The sequence below is a fragment of the Camarhynchus parvulus genome, chromosome 17 (assembly GCF_901933205.1).
Source record: "Camarhynchus parvulus chromosome 17, STF_HiC, whole genome shotgun sequence".
Lineage (NCBI taxonomy): Eukaryota > Metazoa > Chordata > Aves > Passeriformes > Thraupidae > Camarhynchus > Camarhynchus parvulus.
In genome coordinates this window covers 6,287,751-6,307,569 of record NC_044587.1, presented here as the reverse complement: position 1 = coordinate 6,307,569, position 19,819 = coordinate 6,287,751, and the positions used below count along the sequence as shown (strand labels likewise).

The 19,819-nt window shown below is 39.4% G+C and overlaps 1 protein-coding gene across 1 annotated transcript in view; it reads right to left on the bottom strand.

The window, feature by feature from the left end:
- CDK5RAP2 (CDK5 regulatory subunit associated protein 2) overlaps positions 1-19,819 on the bottom strand; it is a 70,727-nt gene that overhangs the window by 45,043 nt on the left and 5,865 nt on the right. The window contains 10 exon segments of the mRNA XM_030961343.1: positions 1,150-1,247; positions 6,227-6,400; positions 7,102-7,272; positions 12,658-12,876; positions 14,174-14,266; positions 14,861-14,980; positions 15,382-15,435; positions 16,744-16,906; positions 17,785-17,936; positions 19,391-19,511. Of these exon segments, the coding sequence (XP_030817203.1) occupies positions 1,150-1,247; positions 6,227-6,400; positions 7,102-7,272; positions 12,658-12,876; positions 14,174-14,266; positions 14,861-14,980; positions 15,382-15,435; positions 16,744-16,906; positions 17,785-17,936; positions 19,391-19,511 (1,365 nt within the window).

The window sequence follows — 19,819 nt, the reverse complement described above, 5'->3', positions numbered from 1 at the left end:
CTCATTGCAAAAGCCCAGTGATTACACCTGCAGTTCTGGGTTTGCCTATTTGAAAGGCACTCTAGGAACAGCCAGTTTCACAGGCACTTTGCTGTCATTGCTGTACAGAATGTGGAGCCTCTGCTTGCCCACAGAGCAGGAGCCACTGCCAGATCTCAGTCTTCATATGAAATCAGAAACAATCTCCATCAGCTGACTGCTAGCATTATTTTTCATTATTTTTTCTAGTATCTAAAGCAGGTCCTGAGCTGTGGCCAAGCACAAGCTGGCCTTGCTGCTAAGTGCTTAACTCACACACAGATCTCATCCAGTCTAGTGCTACTTCTCTTTATGGTTTCCAAACTATAGTGGTCTATAAAACAACTGCAAAATATAAATAAACATTCCCCCAAAGCTGGCAGGTATAAGCCACTGCTTTCAGAAGCTGGCTCTCAAATGTTTTAAATACTTCATTAAGAAATTTGCAATTATAGCAGTAAATTATTTATAAAACATTTAAATTTCATTTGTCTACAGACTAAGAATTTTCTTTATCATAACATCTCCTCTTCAACTGGCAAGCAATAACAGGATACAGAGTAGGCTGCAGATTTCTTTCTGAATTGTTGGGTTCTTTGATTTTAAAAGGTTAAAAACACTTGCTCTTGCCACCCTTTTCAATGCTTTGCACTGAAAGTGTACAATGCAAACTTCAATTACTCTGTTTTGTTTAACCTTCTCCCAAATCTTGCATATTTATATTCTCATCAAAATTCTCACAGTGTCACTTTTAAGATAAGCATTATCTGTATTTTAGGAGTAAAAAATGGCAAATTGTCCAGTGTCCAAAAGTTCACTGCAATTTGGTTTTACAACAGATGCCAAAACAAAAGACCTAAGTATGGAAAATCCAGCTGCTTACTTTGGTACCTAAATGGAAACAGGGCTCATTTGAGATTCCAATCTAAAAAGAAACATTTTCAGAAACATTTTAAGTAATTTAGATAATAGAAACTCACTTACATAAATATTTCTCTTTAGAGACTACTACAGAGAGCTTATAAACAACTGGCCAGAACAAACTAATCTCCAGTAAAGCTGCACATTTTTTTACAGCTTCTGACTTCTGCCCTTTGAGTTCAGATTATCCCCCAAAGCAGAAGCACTTACCTATCTGACTCCTTGAAGGTCTTCACTAGAGTAGAGTAAATATTCTGTTCTTTCCTCAAAGCAAGGATCAGCCTCTCATATTCAGCTTCTTTATTTTCCTAAATGAAAAGAAGAACATCCTGTGTTTACAACGTGATTTTCATGTCTGTGCCCATGTGTGTGCTTGTGTCCTGAAGCACTTGTGGAAGCAGCTGAAATCCCAGTTTTCTGAACAGGAGCACCAACATGGATCTGAGAACCATTCACTGTCCTTAAATCCAGCTGTTATTGAGGGAGGCAAAGACTGTTTCACTGTGTACCCACCATGAGTGAATCACACACCTCAACAGTGCTCCAGCATTTCTCTCACAGCCCCAGAAGCTTCCCCCATCCCCAACAAAAGCATCCTCACTCCCAAACTTCCCTCAACAGGAACAACCTGGCAGGCAGCTACCCCAGAGGAGGGGAAGGGGAGCAAACAAGCCAAAGCTCCAAGCACACATTTGAGAACAAGTCCTCTTTGTGTTCTGGATAAAACTGGCTTTTTTGGGGTGAGGAGATCCAACAAATTCTGTTCCAACTCTGAACAAGAAGGATTATATTGAGCCCCAAATAAAAGGATGAACATATCAGACACTCCATAAGTCAGTTTTCTGCACACTACAAGCTGCTGCTTCACTCGGATGAAGAAAAGAAAATGGTTTATCTGCAGTCTTGCTCACAGAAAGGATAATGTTATTATTATAAGACTAAACATAAACTCTTATGGTACATCTCAGTAAGGATCCACTAATTTCCCCAGACTTTTTCACTCCAAAACAACCAGACAGTCACTTATTCAGCAGGAAGTAAAAAATGCAGCTACTTCATGGTCTATTTTCTTGCACTTACTATGTAAAAGTATCTAACATATCAGTCATTTCCAAGGAGAAAATAACTGGGATATTATAGCAAATTTAGATGCATTATTATCGGCCACAAATTCTGCCCCTGTTAAAGAATTTTTGGCTCTCCCTATTTTCTATTTTGACTGAAAACTGAAAGGAGGAACAAGAAAGGTGCCACGGCTAAGGGAGAATTTCAGCTAAGGGAACTCTTAAGAGATACTAAATCATTAGTGAACAGATCATTAACAAGGAAGAAACCTACACCCAGGAGTTTTAAGCAGCTGTTATTATTCCAACTGCAATTCCTAAGGAGGAAATTGCAACCAAAAAAAAATTCAGCTACAAAAGAATCTCGTTAGTTCACACTAAAGATGCAAAGACTGCTAATTTGAACAATTCAGTGTTCTGCAAAGTAAACAGCACAAAAGCAAGGACAACCGGTGTTTACTTTTAATTATTTACACTCTTACTTCACAATATGCCAGCAAGTATGTTAAATAATATTTTGCAAATGTAATCAAGCTGTGCTCAGGTGACTCCAGTTAAGGTAACCTGCCTGGCAGGTCCTGCTGCAGCTCCTACCACTGATGCTCCAGAGTCTTTGAAGAAGTGACCTTGCCTTTGGACAGGTGTTCCATGTTCAGCTGCCATCATCTTCCTTGAGAAAGTCTCATTATTAAAGAAATGAAAAAGCTTTCTCCACCATTACTGTGTACCAGTCTAATTATTTTAACTTTGCCTGATGCTTTTAGAAACCTTGACACACCAGGCTGCAAACAACATAAAAAGAGACAAGAAATGTACCTTCAAAAGCAGCTCATTTGTTCAGTGATCTGTCCACCATGATGCACTGATGGAGTCAGGCAGTGATTCAAAAATTTAACAATACCTAAAGGCTGCATCTAAGAGACATTTCCAGGTTCTAGTGCAATTTAGACATTAAATACTATTCTGTATCAAAGTGAAAAATCCTGAGCTTCACATCTAATTTATTATCTAGATGAGCAGAGGAAGAGCTCCCAGCAAAGCTGCTGACTGAGCACGGAGAACACAAAAACAGATGGAGGTGGGTGATCCAGAGGCCAGTAATAAAATAATCTCATGAAAAAAAAAAGTTTAAGAGTACATCTTGCAGCCTAAATTAAGGAGTCTTATCAATGTGCTGGAATCTCAGCCTTTCAAGAAGAGACATTAAGCAAGAAATACATGGGTTGTAATTTAAGTAGGAAAAGTTTGATCACAAACAGTGACCAATGACGTAGAAAGCAACAGGAAAAAATTAATCTTTTTACTTAATTTAGTTGTTTCACATTCTGTTAAAAGTTCTAGTGAACTCCTCCATATGTCTGATCCAAACCTTGCAATTATTACTGAAGACACTACAGAATTCTATCCTAATTAAAGCTCTTTCTGAAGCCCTGGCAGAGCACTGTCATTGTGCAGAGTTAGTGAGCACAAATGAGGGAAGGAATGGCTGCTGCATGAACAAAGCAGTGCCACACACAAACCCTGTTCCACTTCCCTGTTCCTTTTAGGATTCACATGTTGGGTTCTCCATTTGTACCAAAATCTCAGTAACCTCATGAAATCCTCCCAACTCTTTCTGCCTAACAGGAGACATGAGCTGTTTCTTAATTCCAAATGTCACCGGCTATACACAAATTATTAAATTCTAAATTCAACTACCTAGGCAAAGGTTAGCAAAATCACGAGGAGCTGTTCCTGATTTTTTCAGAATCTTTCATGAATATTAAGGATGAGGAGATGCAGCATGAACATCCCTTTTTTTTGTACATTATTACTGTCATTTCTAAATAACGCGTAGGAGTGAATTATTTCAATCAACTCCCCGACGGTACACAAAACATAAGGCAGCTCTGTAACTTAAATAGACTGTAATGCTGTGGGAGTTAATGAAACATTAAACCTCTTGACACATGGTGTGAGGGAAAATGTGTTAGAGGAGATAGCTGCAAGACATCCAGGACCATATTGCAGTGAAGGATTTATATTCCCGTGAAAGGAGGCAATCTAATATGTTAAAGCCTATATTTAAGTCTGAAATACTATTCCTAAGCAGCAGTGGTGGAAAACATAACTTATTTTCACTAAAGGTTCCTTAGATTGTAAGCAATGAAAGTAAAAGGTTTATATCCCCACAATAAATAACTTTATTGGCAAGTCACAAGAATATCCAGTTGCCTCGCTGAATGTTCCTGTGCTTCCAACAACCCTCAGGATCATTTCAAAATCTCTGAAGGTTAAAGGATAAATGACTGAGGGAAGGATATTAGCTATACCTCCTCACTGATCCATCCATTCATCCATCACTAGAATTTGGTCATTTCTTCCAATTTCTAAATTCCTTGTCTGTGAAACACATTTAACTCTGAGACTTCAGAGATCCCTGATTCAGAAGTTGTCAAACTCGCCTAATTATCAATGCCCTCACTCACTCTCTCTAGACCATGACAGTGGCTCAAAAATCCAAACTCCAAAATTAGAATCTGTAATTTATCTTTCCTGGCCTGGCCAAGGCACCCAGCAGAGCTCTGGGTGTTGGTTGCTTTAAAATTTATCATTACATTAAAATAAAGCACAAAGATATGCTGAAAGAAAGAAAAGTTCTGCATCTCTCCAATCAATTTCTTCAACTTTAAAAGCTCAGCAAGGCTGAAGAGCCTAGTTTCTGTCCCCTCTGGTGGGGAAGATCCAGCTGTGGGTTTGTTGAGAGTCAGTGCAGCACAGCAAAGCCATCCAAGAGTGCCAGGCAGCCAATGAGAGCAGAGCTCTGGCTAATCTGTGTCCAAAAACTGGTGATTAATATGCCCAAGTGGGTCCTTACAGGAGACAGGTGACACAGAGGTTGAGCTGAGAGGACAATGGGCTGTGATTAGCTATTGTTCAGTCACTGAGTGCACGGAGCAGAGAATGGGCTGTGATTAGAAGGTGGGTCTGGGTGATTTCCTGCACTGCTCCTGCCCTGGTTACCCACCTGAACAGAGGGAGGGGTACACAGGCAACTCACTGTTTGATTCCCATTAATTCCTTGTGATTTTCCATCCTAGGTCCCTTTGTGACAGAAGTTAGGTGCATGCACTGCAGTTTGTTGTGCAGAAGTGGAATTTCCCCCCAGCCTTTCCCAGACCATTTTCTGTGTCTGCACATTCACGTGTACTGGGACAAACCTTCACTGCTGCCCAGGCAAACAGGGCTGCAGCTCCTTTCCTCTGAGCTGGTCACACAACCAGGACTCCACACGTTCTTGTCTCTCCCATGGTTAATTATAGTGCCCATCACATTCATCATGTCACCACCAGACTGCTCAGAATGTGACCCAAACACTGCACTTATGTTTCCTCTGCCACTGGCTCCCTTTATTTTGAACTTCCTTGAGAAAGTCTTGTTAATGACTGACATATTATCAAAGAAATGAAAAAGCTTTCTCCACCATTACTGTGTACCAGTCTAATTATTTTAACCTTGCCTGATGCTTTTAGAAACCTTGACACACCAGGCTGCAAACAACACAAAAAGAGACAGGAAATGTACCTTCAAAAGCAGCTCATTTGTTCAATGATCTGTACACCATGATGCACTGATGGAGTCAGGCAGTGATTCAAAAATTTAACAGTACCTGACTTCTTTTGCTAGAACAGAAGGTAAAGAGAGAAGGAAGTACTTCTAAAACTAAAATTTTGAATTTTGACCTCTCACTACAGGTACAAATCTTTTCAATTCATGGCATCGAATAAAGTAATGGGCATATATAGCTCATCCTTTTTTAATATACATATTTCTGTACAAGTTCTTCTTTGCTTTAAAGCAGTTTTCTTTTTGCCCTGGACATGTTTTCACTCCTACCTCTATTTATCCTCACATTCCATTTATCTCCTGTAGGCACCAGCTCTGTGCAATTTTTCCCCTTATCTATCCAAAGTACACAAACTCCTCTCTGCACCTCTCTCCAGAAATGCAGATATCCTCCCACTCAGTGAATTATGTCTGCCCTAACCACCAAAAAAACCCCACCTCTTTATGGCAGGCAAAACATCTGAAAGTAGGGAATTTAGTGATGCCATATAAATTCATCAGAGCACAAAGCATGGTGAATTACAACATGTATCAGTCCACAGCTTTGAAGCCAAAGTCAAAATTCTCTTCAATTTGAAGTTCAGGTACTTGCAAATGATCAGTTATGCAAAACTCACCTCCAGCTCTCTGACTATCTTGATAATTGACTGTTGAGTCTGTGCAGCACATTTCTCCTCTACTAAACCCTCATTTTTCAGTTCAAGTTCTTCATTAGCTCTTAAAAGGTTCTTGCATTTATTCTGGAGCTCCTGCAGCTCTGCATCCTTTTCTTTAACTGTTCCATCAAGTCTCTAACAAAAGAAAACAGGCAGTTTTACAAAATTTACTCTAATTTGAAACTGCAAAATACAAAACCTAACAAAATTCAGAAGAATATCCAAAGATGACCTGGAACATGTTATTTACACACCTTGTAAAAAGAGCTCAATTTAAGACACCAGAAGCAAAACCAAAAGCCACATAGATATGCAACCTTTTCAGTATTAAAAAATGAAGTCAAGGCATGCACCTCTGTCTCCAGGTACAGAGCAACCTCAACTCCTCTCTGCATTGCTGAATACCATCACTAATTTTTAGTCTGTGAAAACTGAGCAGGGGCCTGTTACCATTCAGGCAGGAACCTTCCAATACAGGCTCCCAGAAAAGAAGGTAAAATATTTCAGTATCTATTTATCAATTTCCACTTTGTGCACAATAAACTGAAAATCATGAGCACTTCAGAGCTTTTATAACAGTGACAATCCTACATAAGTATTAGTAAAGCTTTCTTCCCCCTCTGTCCACACGCTTCACAAAACCCTAACAAGAAATCCTGGTGAATGTCACACACTCTGTAATTACAGGTCTGTTCTGCAAATACAGTATTATGAGAAGTGAAGGATTATCTTCAAAATCAACAATAACTCCAACTACAAACGTGATTTTGTAATAATTCCCCACACAAAATCAAATGATAACTTTCCATTTTTCATTTCAGAGTAAGTGTACGTACCTCAAGCAGCAGATCCTTGTGATTGACACTGTCTGTCAGCTGCCTTATAACAAGTTCTTGGCTCTGCAGCTTCTGATTGCTTTCACTCAAAAGAATATTGTAATGGTGTTCAACTGCTTTTTCTTTCTCAGTCATTTCACCATGTAATTTCTCTAGTTGATTTCTAAGGTCCTACAAAAAAAAAAAAAAAGAAACTGAATATGCAGCAAATCAACTTTAAAGAAAGTTTAAGACTAACAACCCACACTGTCACTGAAGAACGTACTGAAGCCACTTTCTCTTGGCATCAATGAATACGATTAAAGAAAGAACAACTTTCAGATAAGATGTCAGTATTTTCTTCTATAAATCTAGGTTGTTGTTTAAATGCTTTTCATACAAAATGGCTGGTCTCCAAGGCTGTTGGGAATATTATGCACATAGATGTTGTCAGAATGAACATTCACTTTTGAGTCAATTTACTCTCTGGCTAGAAATAGGAGAAAATTGCTTACAGGTGATTCAGTTTGTCATTTGCCTTTTTTCTCATCACACCATGAAAATTGTTGCACACTGGTTACTTTGGCATCAGACAAAAGGCCAGAAATGTTAAAACTTTTTCCTTTTGACAAGAACACAAACTTCAAATGATCAACCAGGTCAAGCTCATGATCAGAAGGGATGAACAGAACTTGATCTTGACTCTGGCTCTGTTAATTACTTCCTGCAGCTCCAAGATTAGCTGTATTACCTCCACATCTTAGCTTCCCAGCAGAGAAATGTGGACATTCTGCTCCTAAACAGGAACAATCTCTTTCAACAGCTTCTACACAGCAGCAAGTCCCAAGGACTCTGAGATCTGTTAGGACCAACATGGAATGCTGCAATGGAGGAGCAGCAGCTCCTGGGCTGCACCAACCACAATCCCAGCTCTCCTCTGCAGCCCCACAGATCTGTCCCACTCCAGCTGAACATCCTCAGCTCTCCATGGGGTTTCAAAGTCTGGCCACCTGACAAAGCCTTGGGTCCCAAGAAGTAACATCAAACAATTCCTATTCCTGACATTCTGCTGGGCACCAAGACAATCACTGCATCTATGTGAATATGTGAGATTATTAGCATGGAATTTATAGCCAGCTCACAGTTAGAGTGGAAAACTTTTAGGAGACAGGGCAGTAGAAAAATTTCCAACATGGCTTCTTTGTCCTTATACCTTCTCTCCCACCACCAATGTTTTGTGTCACAACATTTTTGCTGGTTGGCTGGGGAGTTTCAACACTGTCAGCTGAAGGAGGCAAAGCTTGCAGAGGCACCAACCTCATTTTATAAACTTTTCCTCTACTGCACATACTGTGTGGAAGAAAGTGAGGTAGAAACTTGTAACACAGGAGCTGTTACCTAAAATTAAACAATTAAAACTTACAGAAGACTTTATACTATCTGAACTTCTGTTCAGACCCAAAGAACCAGGTAACACAACCTACATCTTCAAATAAATGTTTGCTATTTATTCCCCAAAAGGGCCCATTTGTGAAGTAGCATGAGCCCTTTAAACAGTTTGCACATATGGTAGTCACTTATAAACTTTATTTTTACCTCCACAGGGATTTAAAATTTAATAGTTGTTTCTTATTCGAAGTCCAAAGAAATAGCACTAGTGACATTTTAATTGTAGTCTCTTTACAAACTGTTTTATGTCCTTTTCTTGACTTAATTACCTTGCTTCATGCAGGTTCACATCAAATCCTTAACATCACTTTATTACTTCAGTGTTTTATTTCTGTTTATTTTGCACATTAAATGCAAAATGTCATTTACAAAGCCTTTTGGTTTACTTTCTTCATTTTAGCTTCATCTCCAGGATTCAGCTAAGAAACACCTAACAGCTCCCAAAACCCCCTCAAACGTTATTCAAAGAATGATTACACCCTGACCCTCAGTTCTACAAACTGCTTTTTTTCAGGAGCAAAAGAACCACTTGCTTGACTAAGAAAACTGAAGAACAGCAGAATCAGGTCCAAGTTTTGTCTAGATACCCAAACTCTCCAATATGTTCCTGTTTTTCCCTAACTGCTGCCTATAAATACAAACTGCAGTGGGAAGCTCTGATAATTGCAAAGGCTTTTGGCTCCAAGTTGTAGAACTCTTCAAGTGGGTCACATTAAACCTATTCCCACACAGCACTGGAATTGGAAGCAAAGGATCAACAGCAGTGTTATCACATTCCCTGGGCTGCAAAGGTCACTCCTTGGCTTTTTTAAATGTTATTTTTATACTATCATGTTGCTGAGTGGCTTGAACTGACACATTACCTGTAATTAAACTTCAGGGGACTTTTCAACTGGCCTGCAACTTCAAGTGACCAACACTGTGACTCTTAGTGAAAACCAGAAGCAGCTTGAAGATGACAGACATGCAGAGTTAGAAAGATGCTGCTGCAACAACTGTACTCCACCTGTTATCTGAGTGCTCCTGGTGCACAGCACATGCCAGGTGCAGAAACCAGAATTCTGCCTTAAAACAGCAGAGCTCTGCAATGGCCAGGTTTATGGGAAGAGCTGGACTGACAAGGGATGTAATTGTGGAAAAAGTAGAACAGCCTGTGTGAAATTTCCAATTTGCACGTAAGTTTGCCTCTCCTATTTCTGCCCCCAGAACTCCCTAAATCCTTCCCAAGGCAAGCTAAAGGTGAGACTGAAAATTACCTTCTTTGCATGAGCTGGAATTGTGTAACACACCAAACTATCCATCACTGTAGCAGGTTGCTTGAACTCATTGACCACTCAAATTGTCTGGGAGAAAATCTATTGGTTTCTATACATTGACTAGCAAGGGTAATATAGTACCTACAGCTCTCAGAGCACAAACTTTGCAATTCTCTCTGCCAGCCTTTTCCCCAAGAGACTCTCCTATGATTAATGATAGCTGAACTAAGAAAAATGAATGTGAAACACTCTAATATAAAAGACTGGAGCAGATGCCTCCCCCTCCTTGTCAGATGAAAACCAGTTTGGTGAATAATTAAGTTGTGAAGCTCCAAAACCTTCTTCTCAGGCTAAACTACAGCTAGGAAGACTAAATAATAAATTCTGCCTAATGAGTTATTATGCATTTCCCCAACCAACTGATCAAATATGAATATCTAGTAAATACACTTGAACTGTCTACATTTAGGCCTGGAGAGAGAATGGATATGTGAAGTGTTTAGTCACGTAAATTTGAACAAACTTCTCAAGGAAGAAGCATTCCATCCCTGTTACAGGCACAGCACAATCACAGCTATGAACAGCATCAAGGATGAGATGTTTATTCCTCACCAATAGTGTGTAAAAATAAAAGTCCAAAGTTTCTTGCTCCAAAGAGCTTTAAGTGATGTTTAACAGCATCTTGATTGTGATGCTTAACAACAGCTTTTGGAAAGCACAGAACTGAAAGAGCTTTAAAACCTCTTTCAGATATCTTTTAAAGTTGCCCATCCTAAGGCAGGAACATGTTTAAAGAATATATAAACCCCTAAATCCAGAAAACTCCTAAAATTGGACCAAGTCTGTGATCTGGATGATCAGCTCACACGTAACAATCTTATTTGATGTAGTTTTACCTTCTTCCCTTCCAGAACAGTAATGCCCAATTCATGTCCTGACAAACTGGGTTTACAGCAGGACATGAAATACATTTTAGGGGGGTTATTTGTTGGGGTGTTTGGAGTTTTTTTAATGAATAGATGCAAAAACTTAGCATTACCCCAATTACAGTACATGGAAAGTCACTGCAAATTTCCCTGTGAATGAGTGAAGAGCCAGGGCAGCAGTTCATTACAGAGACTGAGGGCATTTTCTACAGTTTATACACTTTTTTGCTAACTTTATTCCAACAAAATAGAAACACTGATGAATAGGCATCTTGGAGCATAAATAGAACCGAGTTTTTAAGGCTGTCTCATAAAAAGTTTGCAGCAAATCACCGAAGCAGCCTCCTATTTGTCAAAGAGCAAAATCTCACAGCATATTGTTTAACTCCCACATATCTACTACTTAATGGGCAACACTTCACAGGCAATGTGGCTCTATCCAATGTACTTGCAGCTCTGAAATTGAAGCAGCTGTTCTGCAAGGAGTAGGAAATAGGTTAGGGATATAATTTTTATAAGACTGCTCATCTTTTGGCAGGAATGCTTTTCCCCAAGGAGCTCATCATTTACATGAAAAACTTGGACATAATGGAGTCAAACAGGGCTTCTGTAATCCAGCTAACTTCAAATCCCCTAGCAACTCCCTCCTCAGTCCTATTTTTCCTGTCTTTTCTGTACAGTTATATTCTAGCTGCCCTGAAAGATGAAAAAAAAATCTGAATAGAGAAGACAGTTAAATATAAAATACTTCAAATCAATAAATGTTCTTTGTGGCTGTTTTACTGACAGCAGCGATCTGTTCTCGCTCTCCTTAACCTCAACGCCCCAAAGAAATCTCAAAGCACACCAAAGATAGAGATTTCGTGATGGCAGCCAAACCACAGTTGACAATCAAACAAAAATGCGTTAAATTGGGAGTAGGAGGGGGAGAGGAACTTCATTTATTTGCAGGTAAAGAGACCCCTCTGCTGGTTTTAAGGAATAGTGCAGGAGCAGCAATTTCCACGTCTCCCTGCTTTATTAAGGTCCTTATTTAATAATGGAACCAAAACATCTAGTGAATAAAGACAGGCTCATTAAATCTTTTATGTAATTCAATATAGCAGGAGACTAATCCCTAACTGAGGAGGATCAGACTCTGGATGAAAGCAGGACTCTGCTCATTAATGCAAATGCTGCCCTCCTGGAAGCAATGGTGAGAAGACTTTAACAAAACCCACATGACAAAGCACTCAGGTGAGAAGTAGTTTGTGTCAAAGCCTCAGCAGAAGGTGCATCCTTTTTCCAAATGAAGAAAAGGAGAAACTTGGTCATTCACTTGGTTGCATCAGCTGTGAGTGCTGAGAGCAGGAGAGCTCATCTGAATGCCCACAGCAAGGTAAAAACCCTCAAGAGAATATGAAGCAGCAGAATTAATGAACAGCACCTCATTTTTATGTTAAACTGTGATGAATTAATCCTGTGCTTTGGGTCTTTTACAAGCAGAAGTTATTTAATATACAGCCTTTACAGTGACCCTGCTAGGAGAGCAGAGAGCAGGCTGAGGTTTGGCTCCAGGTCACAATCAGAAGACAGTTTAAGTAGTGAAATTTAAGATAATCTATAGACATGCAACAAGAAAAATAGGGCAGAAACATAAACATACATCATCCTGATGTTCAGATTCTCCCATCTGAAAAACTGGATCAACAGTAACCATTTACCACTTCTAAAGGTTAATGGGTTTTTTTCTAGGACTTAACTATCAAAATTATATTTAAAACATTATTCTGTGCAGATTATGTGCCAAAATTTTCCTCAATCTTCACACACAGCATTAGGCAGTGTCAGGCACTTCCTTCCCAGAACTTATTTAAATTAAAAACCTAATTTTGTTAGAAAAGGACCTGCTAAAGCACTAAATGATTTCTAGACTTTAGGAAATAAAGCAAAAACGTGATAATAACATTAATGGTTTTGTCACTTCTGCTCTTCTGCAGTTGTGCTTCATCCAGCTCCTTCTCCATTTTCTCTCTTTCCAAATTCAGATCACTCAGCTCCTGCCCAGTGACTTTAATGATTCTCTGCAGCCTGCGGTTCTCAGCGTCCTTGGTGAGGTTCTCTGAGCGCAGCTCTGCCAGCAGGGTCTCCTTCTCCATCAGCAGAGCCTGGTAATCTGCAGCACCCTGAAACACACAACAGCACTCAGCCTCCAGAAGGGGGTTTGTGGTGCCTGGGAGTTTTTACCACCATTACATCCCAAAACTCTACTCCTCTTCCCACTGTATCAAAATTGGGGTGCAAAGAAACAGTGAAATGACAAAACAAGGAAAGTGTAACACTAAAAACTTCCTCTACTGATGTAACAAAACTCTGCATGACATCCAGCGCAGGCTGAGGAAGTCTGAGGTGACAAAGAATGAGACAAAGGTTGACATGCAAAGGAGCCCACAGTGCAGACAAGGTCACAGCAGTATTATTGATTCACAGAGCTTTAATTACATCAAACTATTTCTGGAGTAGAGTCCAGTTTCAACCTGGACTACGGCATGAAGTTACTGATTCTTTCATGGAATCACAGAATTAAGGGTGGAAAAGACCTTTAGGATGGAGTCCAGCTGCCAGCCCAGCACCAGCACCGTGCTCACCACCAACCCACATCCTCAAGTGCCACAGCTGCACATTTTTGGGATGGTGACTGCACCCTTCCCCTTGGCACAGATCTACTTTGTGTTCCACCACACAGCTGCAAGTGGCCCTGGAGCAGAGCAGAGGTGACAGGAGCAGAGGGCTCTGCAGCACCTTTTACTCACAGAGAGCTGCCTTCAGCTCAGGGCTGGAGCTAAGGGGCAGAGTGCTGAGGAGCGGGACTCACTCTGCACTGCGGGCTCTGTGGGCAGCAGGGATCAGTGCACACTTCTTAAACTCAGAACTTTTTAAAAAAATCATCAAGTGCCTTTTCTCCTTCGCACACACACAAAAAGCATTACTAAAATCACATTTTCACAAATAACGTTCCAGTATTTTATAAAGAGTGGTTTCAAGTTTATTGTATAAATAAATCCAAGCAGGTGTCTCACACCCAGTTCAACTCTAATAGGAAGCCTGTGCTGGCACCATACTTTTGGGGAAAAAAAAAAAACCCTCAAGATAACCTCAGCTCCCCAGATATTTGTGACTTTATTTTTAACTTTTCTGATATTACATGTTTCTCCCTTAAAGATTCTCAGTTGGTTTAGATTTTTAAAAAACCCAAAAAACAAGAAGGAGAAACAAGGTAAGTTATTTGAACATACTATTGTTCAAATAATTTTATTTAGGATTTTTTTTTCAAAGTAATAAACATTAAAAAATTTAAAACAACATTTTAAACTGATTTCCATTCCTCTGCTTTCAAAGATAGCAAGCACTGCCTGCTGTGTGGAATCAGAGAGAAGGGAGGAGCAGGAATGGGGGAAATCACAACAAATTGCTTGTTCTTACCTTGAATTTTTGCACATGTGCCTTGTGAGTTGCCTCTCTTGCCTTAGCCAATGAAGCATTTAACTCTTCAATTTCAGAAGCCAGCTCCTCATTCTTTAAATAAAGTGAAATGAATACTATGTAGGAAAAGTTATTTCCAAGGGATGGCAATGCAGAATTTCTACCCCATCTCATTAAACATTCATCCAACTACACAAAACACTTACAAGAACACCAAATACATCACAGTAAATCTTATATAGAGAAATTCTTGCTCTTACACACTCACTAGACTGCCTATCACTCAAGTGAAGTATTTCCCACTCTTCCACACAATCTGAATTTCAGCTGATGTTGACCTCTCTCATTTTAGCTGCCTTTGACAGCTCCACTTACTCAACAACATAAAATACCCCTCGGATCTTCTAAGTGGTGCTCAGAGCTGATAAAAATCAGTATGCAGCTGAAAACATTTTTCTTCCAGGCTCTTAAGGGAGAAAGATACTTAACTGATACTTTCTCCTCTCTCCTTCAGTCCAAGAGCCCAAACTGCAGAGAAGCAGAACTGCTTGGAGAGGTGACAGCAGTGACAGGGACCCACTCAAAGCCTCCTCATGGCTCCAGTGAGATCAGACCCTGTCACACACACACACAACACCCCCCCTCTGTGGTACTTCAACAAACCAGCAAGTTCACAATGATCCTCACCTCTTTTTCCTTTGCTTTTAAGGCAACAGTTAGTCCTTGGATAGTTTTATCCCTTTTCAAACCATTCTTCTTTTCAACAGCAAGCTCATTTTCTCTCTCTTGCAGCTCCTCTTGCAGTGACTAAATTAGATTATGTAAAAGTTGCATTAACTTCCCACTAAGAGATACTGTAACTGCACATTAATAAGTACACTCCCTCAGAGTTCCTGGAGCTTATTACTCAGATTACCAACATAAAATACAGTTCCCAAAATGAGAGGCAGCATCTTAAAGAAGTGTCTGGAATATTGTATAAGAAGGGAGCATCAGCTTCAATATTTGATGAGTGTGTGTATCAGCTTTACTGAAAATTGCTTCAAAAACAGGAGGGGTCCTCCTGTCATCCCATATAAAAGAGAATTTAACAGAGGGCCTGCTCTGCTTCCCTGGAGTCAAGGCCTCTGTGCCTATGAAAGGATAACAGAGGGAGCCCAACACACACTGAAAGGGGTCAAGGAAACAGAAGCAAAACTGGAACTTACCTGAATTTTTTTTTCAAAGGAATTTCTCTCATTTTTAAGCTCCATTCTAAGAGCCTACGAGAACAAAACAGTTGTTATGGCCACTTGCATTCATTCTCAACACAAATACACTCATTAAGCATTAAAGTGAAGCAAAATGAGCTTAAAAACTCTGGGCATAAAATAAGCCAGTCAAAACTAAGAAGAAAAAAAAAGAAAATAGAACAAAAACACTCAAAACATGTTCTTCCATGCATGAGACAGAACAACTGCACTTGCTGAGTTAACAGAGGTGCATTTTTTATGTGACATTTATCTTTGTCAGCAAGATGCTTTTATCAAGAGAGATTTTAATTAGCACTTTTCCCTGGGGAGGTGACAGAATTATTTGTTTCAAAAAAGTAATCATACATAAAACCAGAGTTGTGCAAAGGTATTCATCAGATTTTTTTTCTCCAATACTGCCCCCCAAATGATCATATGTACTCTATCCACCTCCTGTGAAATGATTAAAGATGATGCTGTTTTCACCTTGACACACAAATACTCTTGTGAAACCGGGGGAGGTTTTCCTGGCACAGATTTAATTGCAAGATCACCCAGAACTGAAAACTTTTACTACCTCCAATCAATCCAATCATAAAAGTTTCTTGACATAGACAAAAAATGTGTCTATGTACTGAGCTGAGCAATATTAAGTTCCTAAACGAAAGGGAAGAAAAAAAATCTCAGATGCTTGACAGCCTCCATAATTAACTTTCTTAATTCTGCCAGCTTTAATTTTGTCTTTGAATAACCAATAGGAAAAAAAAAAAGAAGACAAGAAGCCTCAGGACCTGTTTCTACATTCCAGCTTTCAGGATCTCTGTCTTCCTATTTAGGAGCCAAGTGAAATAGAAGACTGATTCTTGTACCTTTTGTGAGCTAAAGGGCAAACCTGCACTTTATTTTATGAGAGGTTTTTATGCCTACCTTCCTTACTACAGCTTTTTTTTCAGCCCATAACAGCAGAGACACTTCCCAAGAACAAATTCTCAAGTCACATTCTTAACTTTTATAGCAGTTATGTCATCCAGTGAGGGATCTATTAACATCTAGGATTTCTTTAATATACACTTCTGTAAAGTAACTGCACTCTGTCTATTCCACAGGCATCAAGTCAGTGGGAAACACAACCTCTCACTGAGGGAATGGATAAATAAGGATGAATATTGCCCACCAAGCCAAGCATAACCCATGAATGGTAAGGAACTGGAAAATGGAGGAGGAAATAATATTTTTAAAAATTGGCTGATGTCATTCACATAGTGTCATGCATAAAACCTTTAAAATCCTACCCCCCATGAGATTTATAACACATAATTCATCAGGCAGTTTCCTCACCTCTATCTCACTATCCTTTTCAAGCCTCAAGGCAATGGTAAGTTCTCTGATTTTTTCTGCTGGCAAGTTCCCATCAGAAGATCCACTCTGAGACTTTTCCTTTTCGAGGTGTTGAATTAAAGCTTCTTTACTTTTCAGTGACAGATTCAGTTGCTCTATAAGTCTAAAATTACAAGATTTTAAGTATTAATCTTGCACCATCTACCACCAATTCTCCAGCCATTGCAGTGAATCTTGCAGACAACTCTCCTAAGTGAAGACTCAAGACAATACTTGTAGAACTTAAGGAAGGACTTTCATAACCCTGGAAAACCTGAAAATGGGCTGTAACTTTAACATAAGCAAACAAGGTTGAGCTATCTGCAAATTCTTATTTTCCTCCAATATCACCTCAAATATCAACAGGTAAGTTTCAATATTTTACTTACATTGTCCTTTACAGCACACACAAAAACCTTATTAATCTATTTCCTCTCTTAGCCCACACACCACATCCTTACGTGCCTTCAGCAAATGTCTCTCAAGCAGTCAGTTTCATCTAAATTTGTATCTAAGTGGTTCTCATTTCACAGAAACAAAAAAAAAAAAACCACCACCATACTAAAAACAAGTCAGGTCAGTGCTGTTGTCATCTCTCAATACACATCTTCACACTCCCAGTATTTCAAGAAAAATAATGATGTTTTCTGGCAGACCTGAGTGTTACACATGAAAATTTTGCAGCATAAGATGCCACCACTGATGTATCCTGGATTGTATTTCTAAAAGTGTTTCTCTTCCTATTAAATTTACCAGCCTGACCTGTGAGCTTATGTTTCACACATCCTGACCCTTTCAGGCTCTCAGGGAACTTTTAAAGATGACTTTGCTCCACAAAGCACTGAACTGGTTGCTGTGTTGCCACTCACTCCATGGGTGGCCAGTAACTCTCCTGTACCCAAGGGCAGGACCAAATAATCAAACCCAAAGCTGTGCTGACTCTTCACACTTTAACAATAAAGAATTCCAGCAGTCAGAAACATTACTGGCAACACTTCTGACCTGTCTTTCTCAGCTTCTGTAACCTTGTCCACATCCTTGGCAGGGGCATTGATAATTGAAGCAAGTTTCTGCTCAGCAGCAATTCTCAGAGCTTTCTCCTTCTCTGTCATTGCAAGGGCTTTTTCCACCTCTTCTTGGGCAGCTTTAAGATTCTGAAATTAAAACACACAATCCTGATGCCTCTAAGAACTAAATGCTCATAAATTTTTTCACATACTGAAGTTTCTTCTATCCAACATATGTCAGGAAGTTTAATTTAGGAACTTTTACCAAGTATTTCAAGTTCTTTGTAAATGCTTCTGAACTCTGTGTCTGTATTTTCAAGATTAATCCACTTTCTGTAGTACAGAAAGAAGGGAAATTTGTTTCAAAGAAATAAAAAATACCCTAACTGATAGCAGAACTAGAAACAAAAGTGCCCCTATGCTATGGTTTTAGATTTAGCAATTATAAAATGGTTTTGTCCCACTGTCCTCTCACTATCATAATAAATAGCTACACTTAAATGAAAGAGGTTAAAAGAAGGACTTTTTTGTTCAATAAAATTAATATTCTCAAGCTCACTGTAGCTAATTGGAACTCTCTCCAACATCATTTATAATATTGTGCAGGAATTGATAAAGTATGAACCAGACATTTTTCTCTTGAACAGCAAAAGAAATGGAGATAACAGCCAGAGATTTCAGTCAACTTCCTCTGGGTGACCCAACTCACAGAGATGGAAAACACCAAAAAAAAGACATACATAAGAACTTGCCATATACTACATCAAATTTGATTCAGATCTTCATTTTTACTTTGCAAGCTTCCCTGCTGTGCTCACCCAATTTAGTTTCCTATGAAATAAAAGCCTCCTTGCAGCCTAACAAGCCATTCCCCCCTTGCCTTCATATCTAAACTAAAAAGCATCTTTTTGGGGCAGGGAGAGGAAAAGCTCCTTCACCCCGGAACTTCCCCACTCAACCCCTCTCCTGAAAAGCTGTTTTGCCAACATTCACCTGTCAATCCAGAACTCTGAAGGAAATTAATCTTTGTTAGCACTCCCTAGATTTACATAACTACATGGTGCTGTGTAAACCTGTGACTAAAACCACACTGCAGTGTTTGAATTCATAAGCAGAATAAAATTAATGTCAGAGGCCAACACCACCTTTGGGCTACAGAAAATAACCCATCACCATGAGATCAGAAAATCTGCTCTTCAACCTATCAGATGTGGAAAACACCAGCCTGACTGCCTGATCTGGGACAGAGGAAGCAATTTAAGAACTTCTCTACCAATTCAACAGCACAAAGAATGCTTTCAGAAATCCCAGTTCCACTACAATGAATAAGAGGTCATGCAAATTCCTCTTTCCTGCTCCTTGAAGGAACTCACTTAAATGGACTTCAGTCATCCTTGTGGGTCCTTTCCCTTTACACTAAAATTCCCCTGTAAAGTAACCAGAACTCAACAATAAATACAGGAATAAACTGGCTCAAGCACAGATAGTGAGGAATGAAGAAAGACATTATGAAAATATATGCTGATTACAGTATCAAAAATCAGATAACAGGACAAAGACAGCAGTGATTCCTTATTATTCCTTCAGCTGTGGTCACTCACCTCTTCCAGAAGGTTTATTCTGCCAGTCAGCATTTCCTCCATCTCCTGCATCTTCTTCTGTGCTTCTTTTCCATGCTGCACTTCAGCATCACCACCCTGGGCCAAGCTTTCAACTGCCTTACTGAGAGAAATAACACAGACATAAATCCCAGTGCATATCAACATGGAAAACATTTCAGGTCCCAGAGGCTGATGGATTATGCACAAGCATCTTCCACCTTCTCTGTACCTGCTTATCACTTTAAGGTTCAATACAAACTTCTACAGACTATGCAGCAATTTGGGTGCTGTCTGTGAGTTCCACATAAAAGCCTTGGCACAGTGGATAAAGAAGCATTTTAGATGTATGACGAAAAAGTGAAATATTTCCTTTATATTTCTAAAGCTTCCAAATACACTATACAGCCTTCAGCAGAGCTGTGTTTTCTA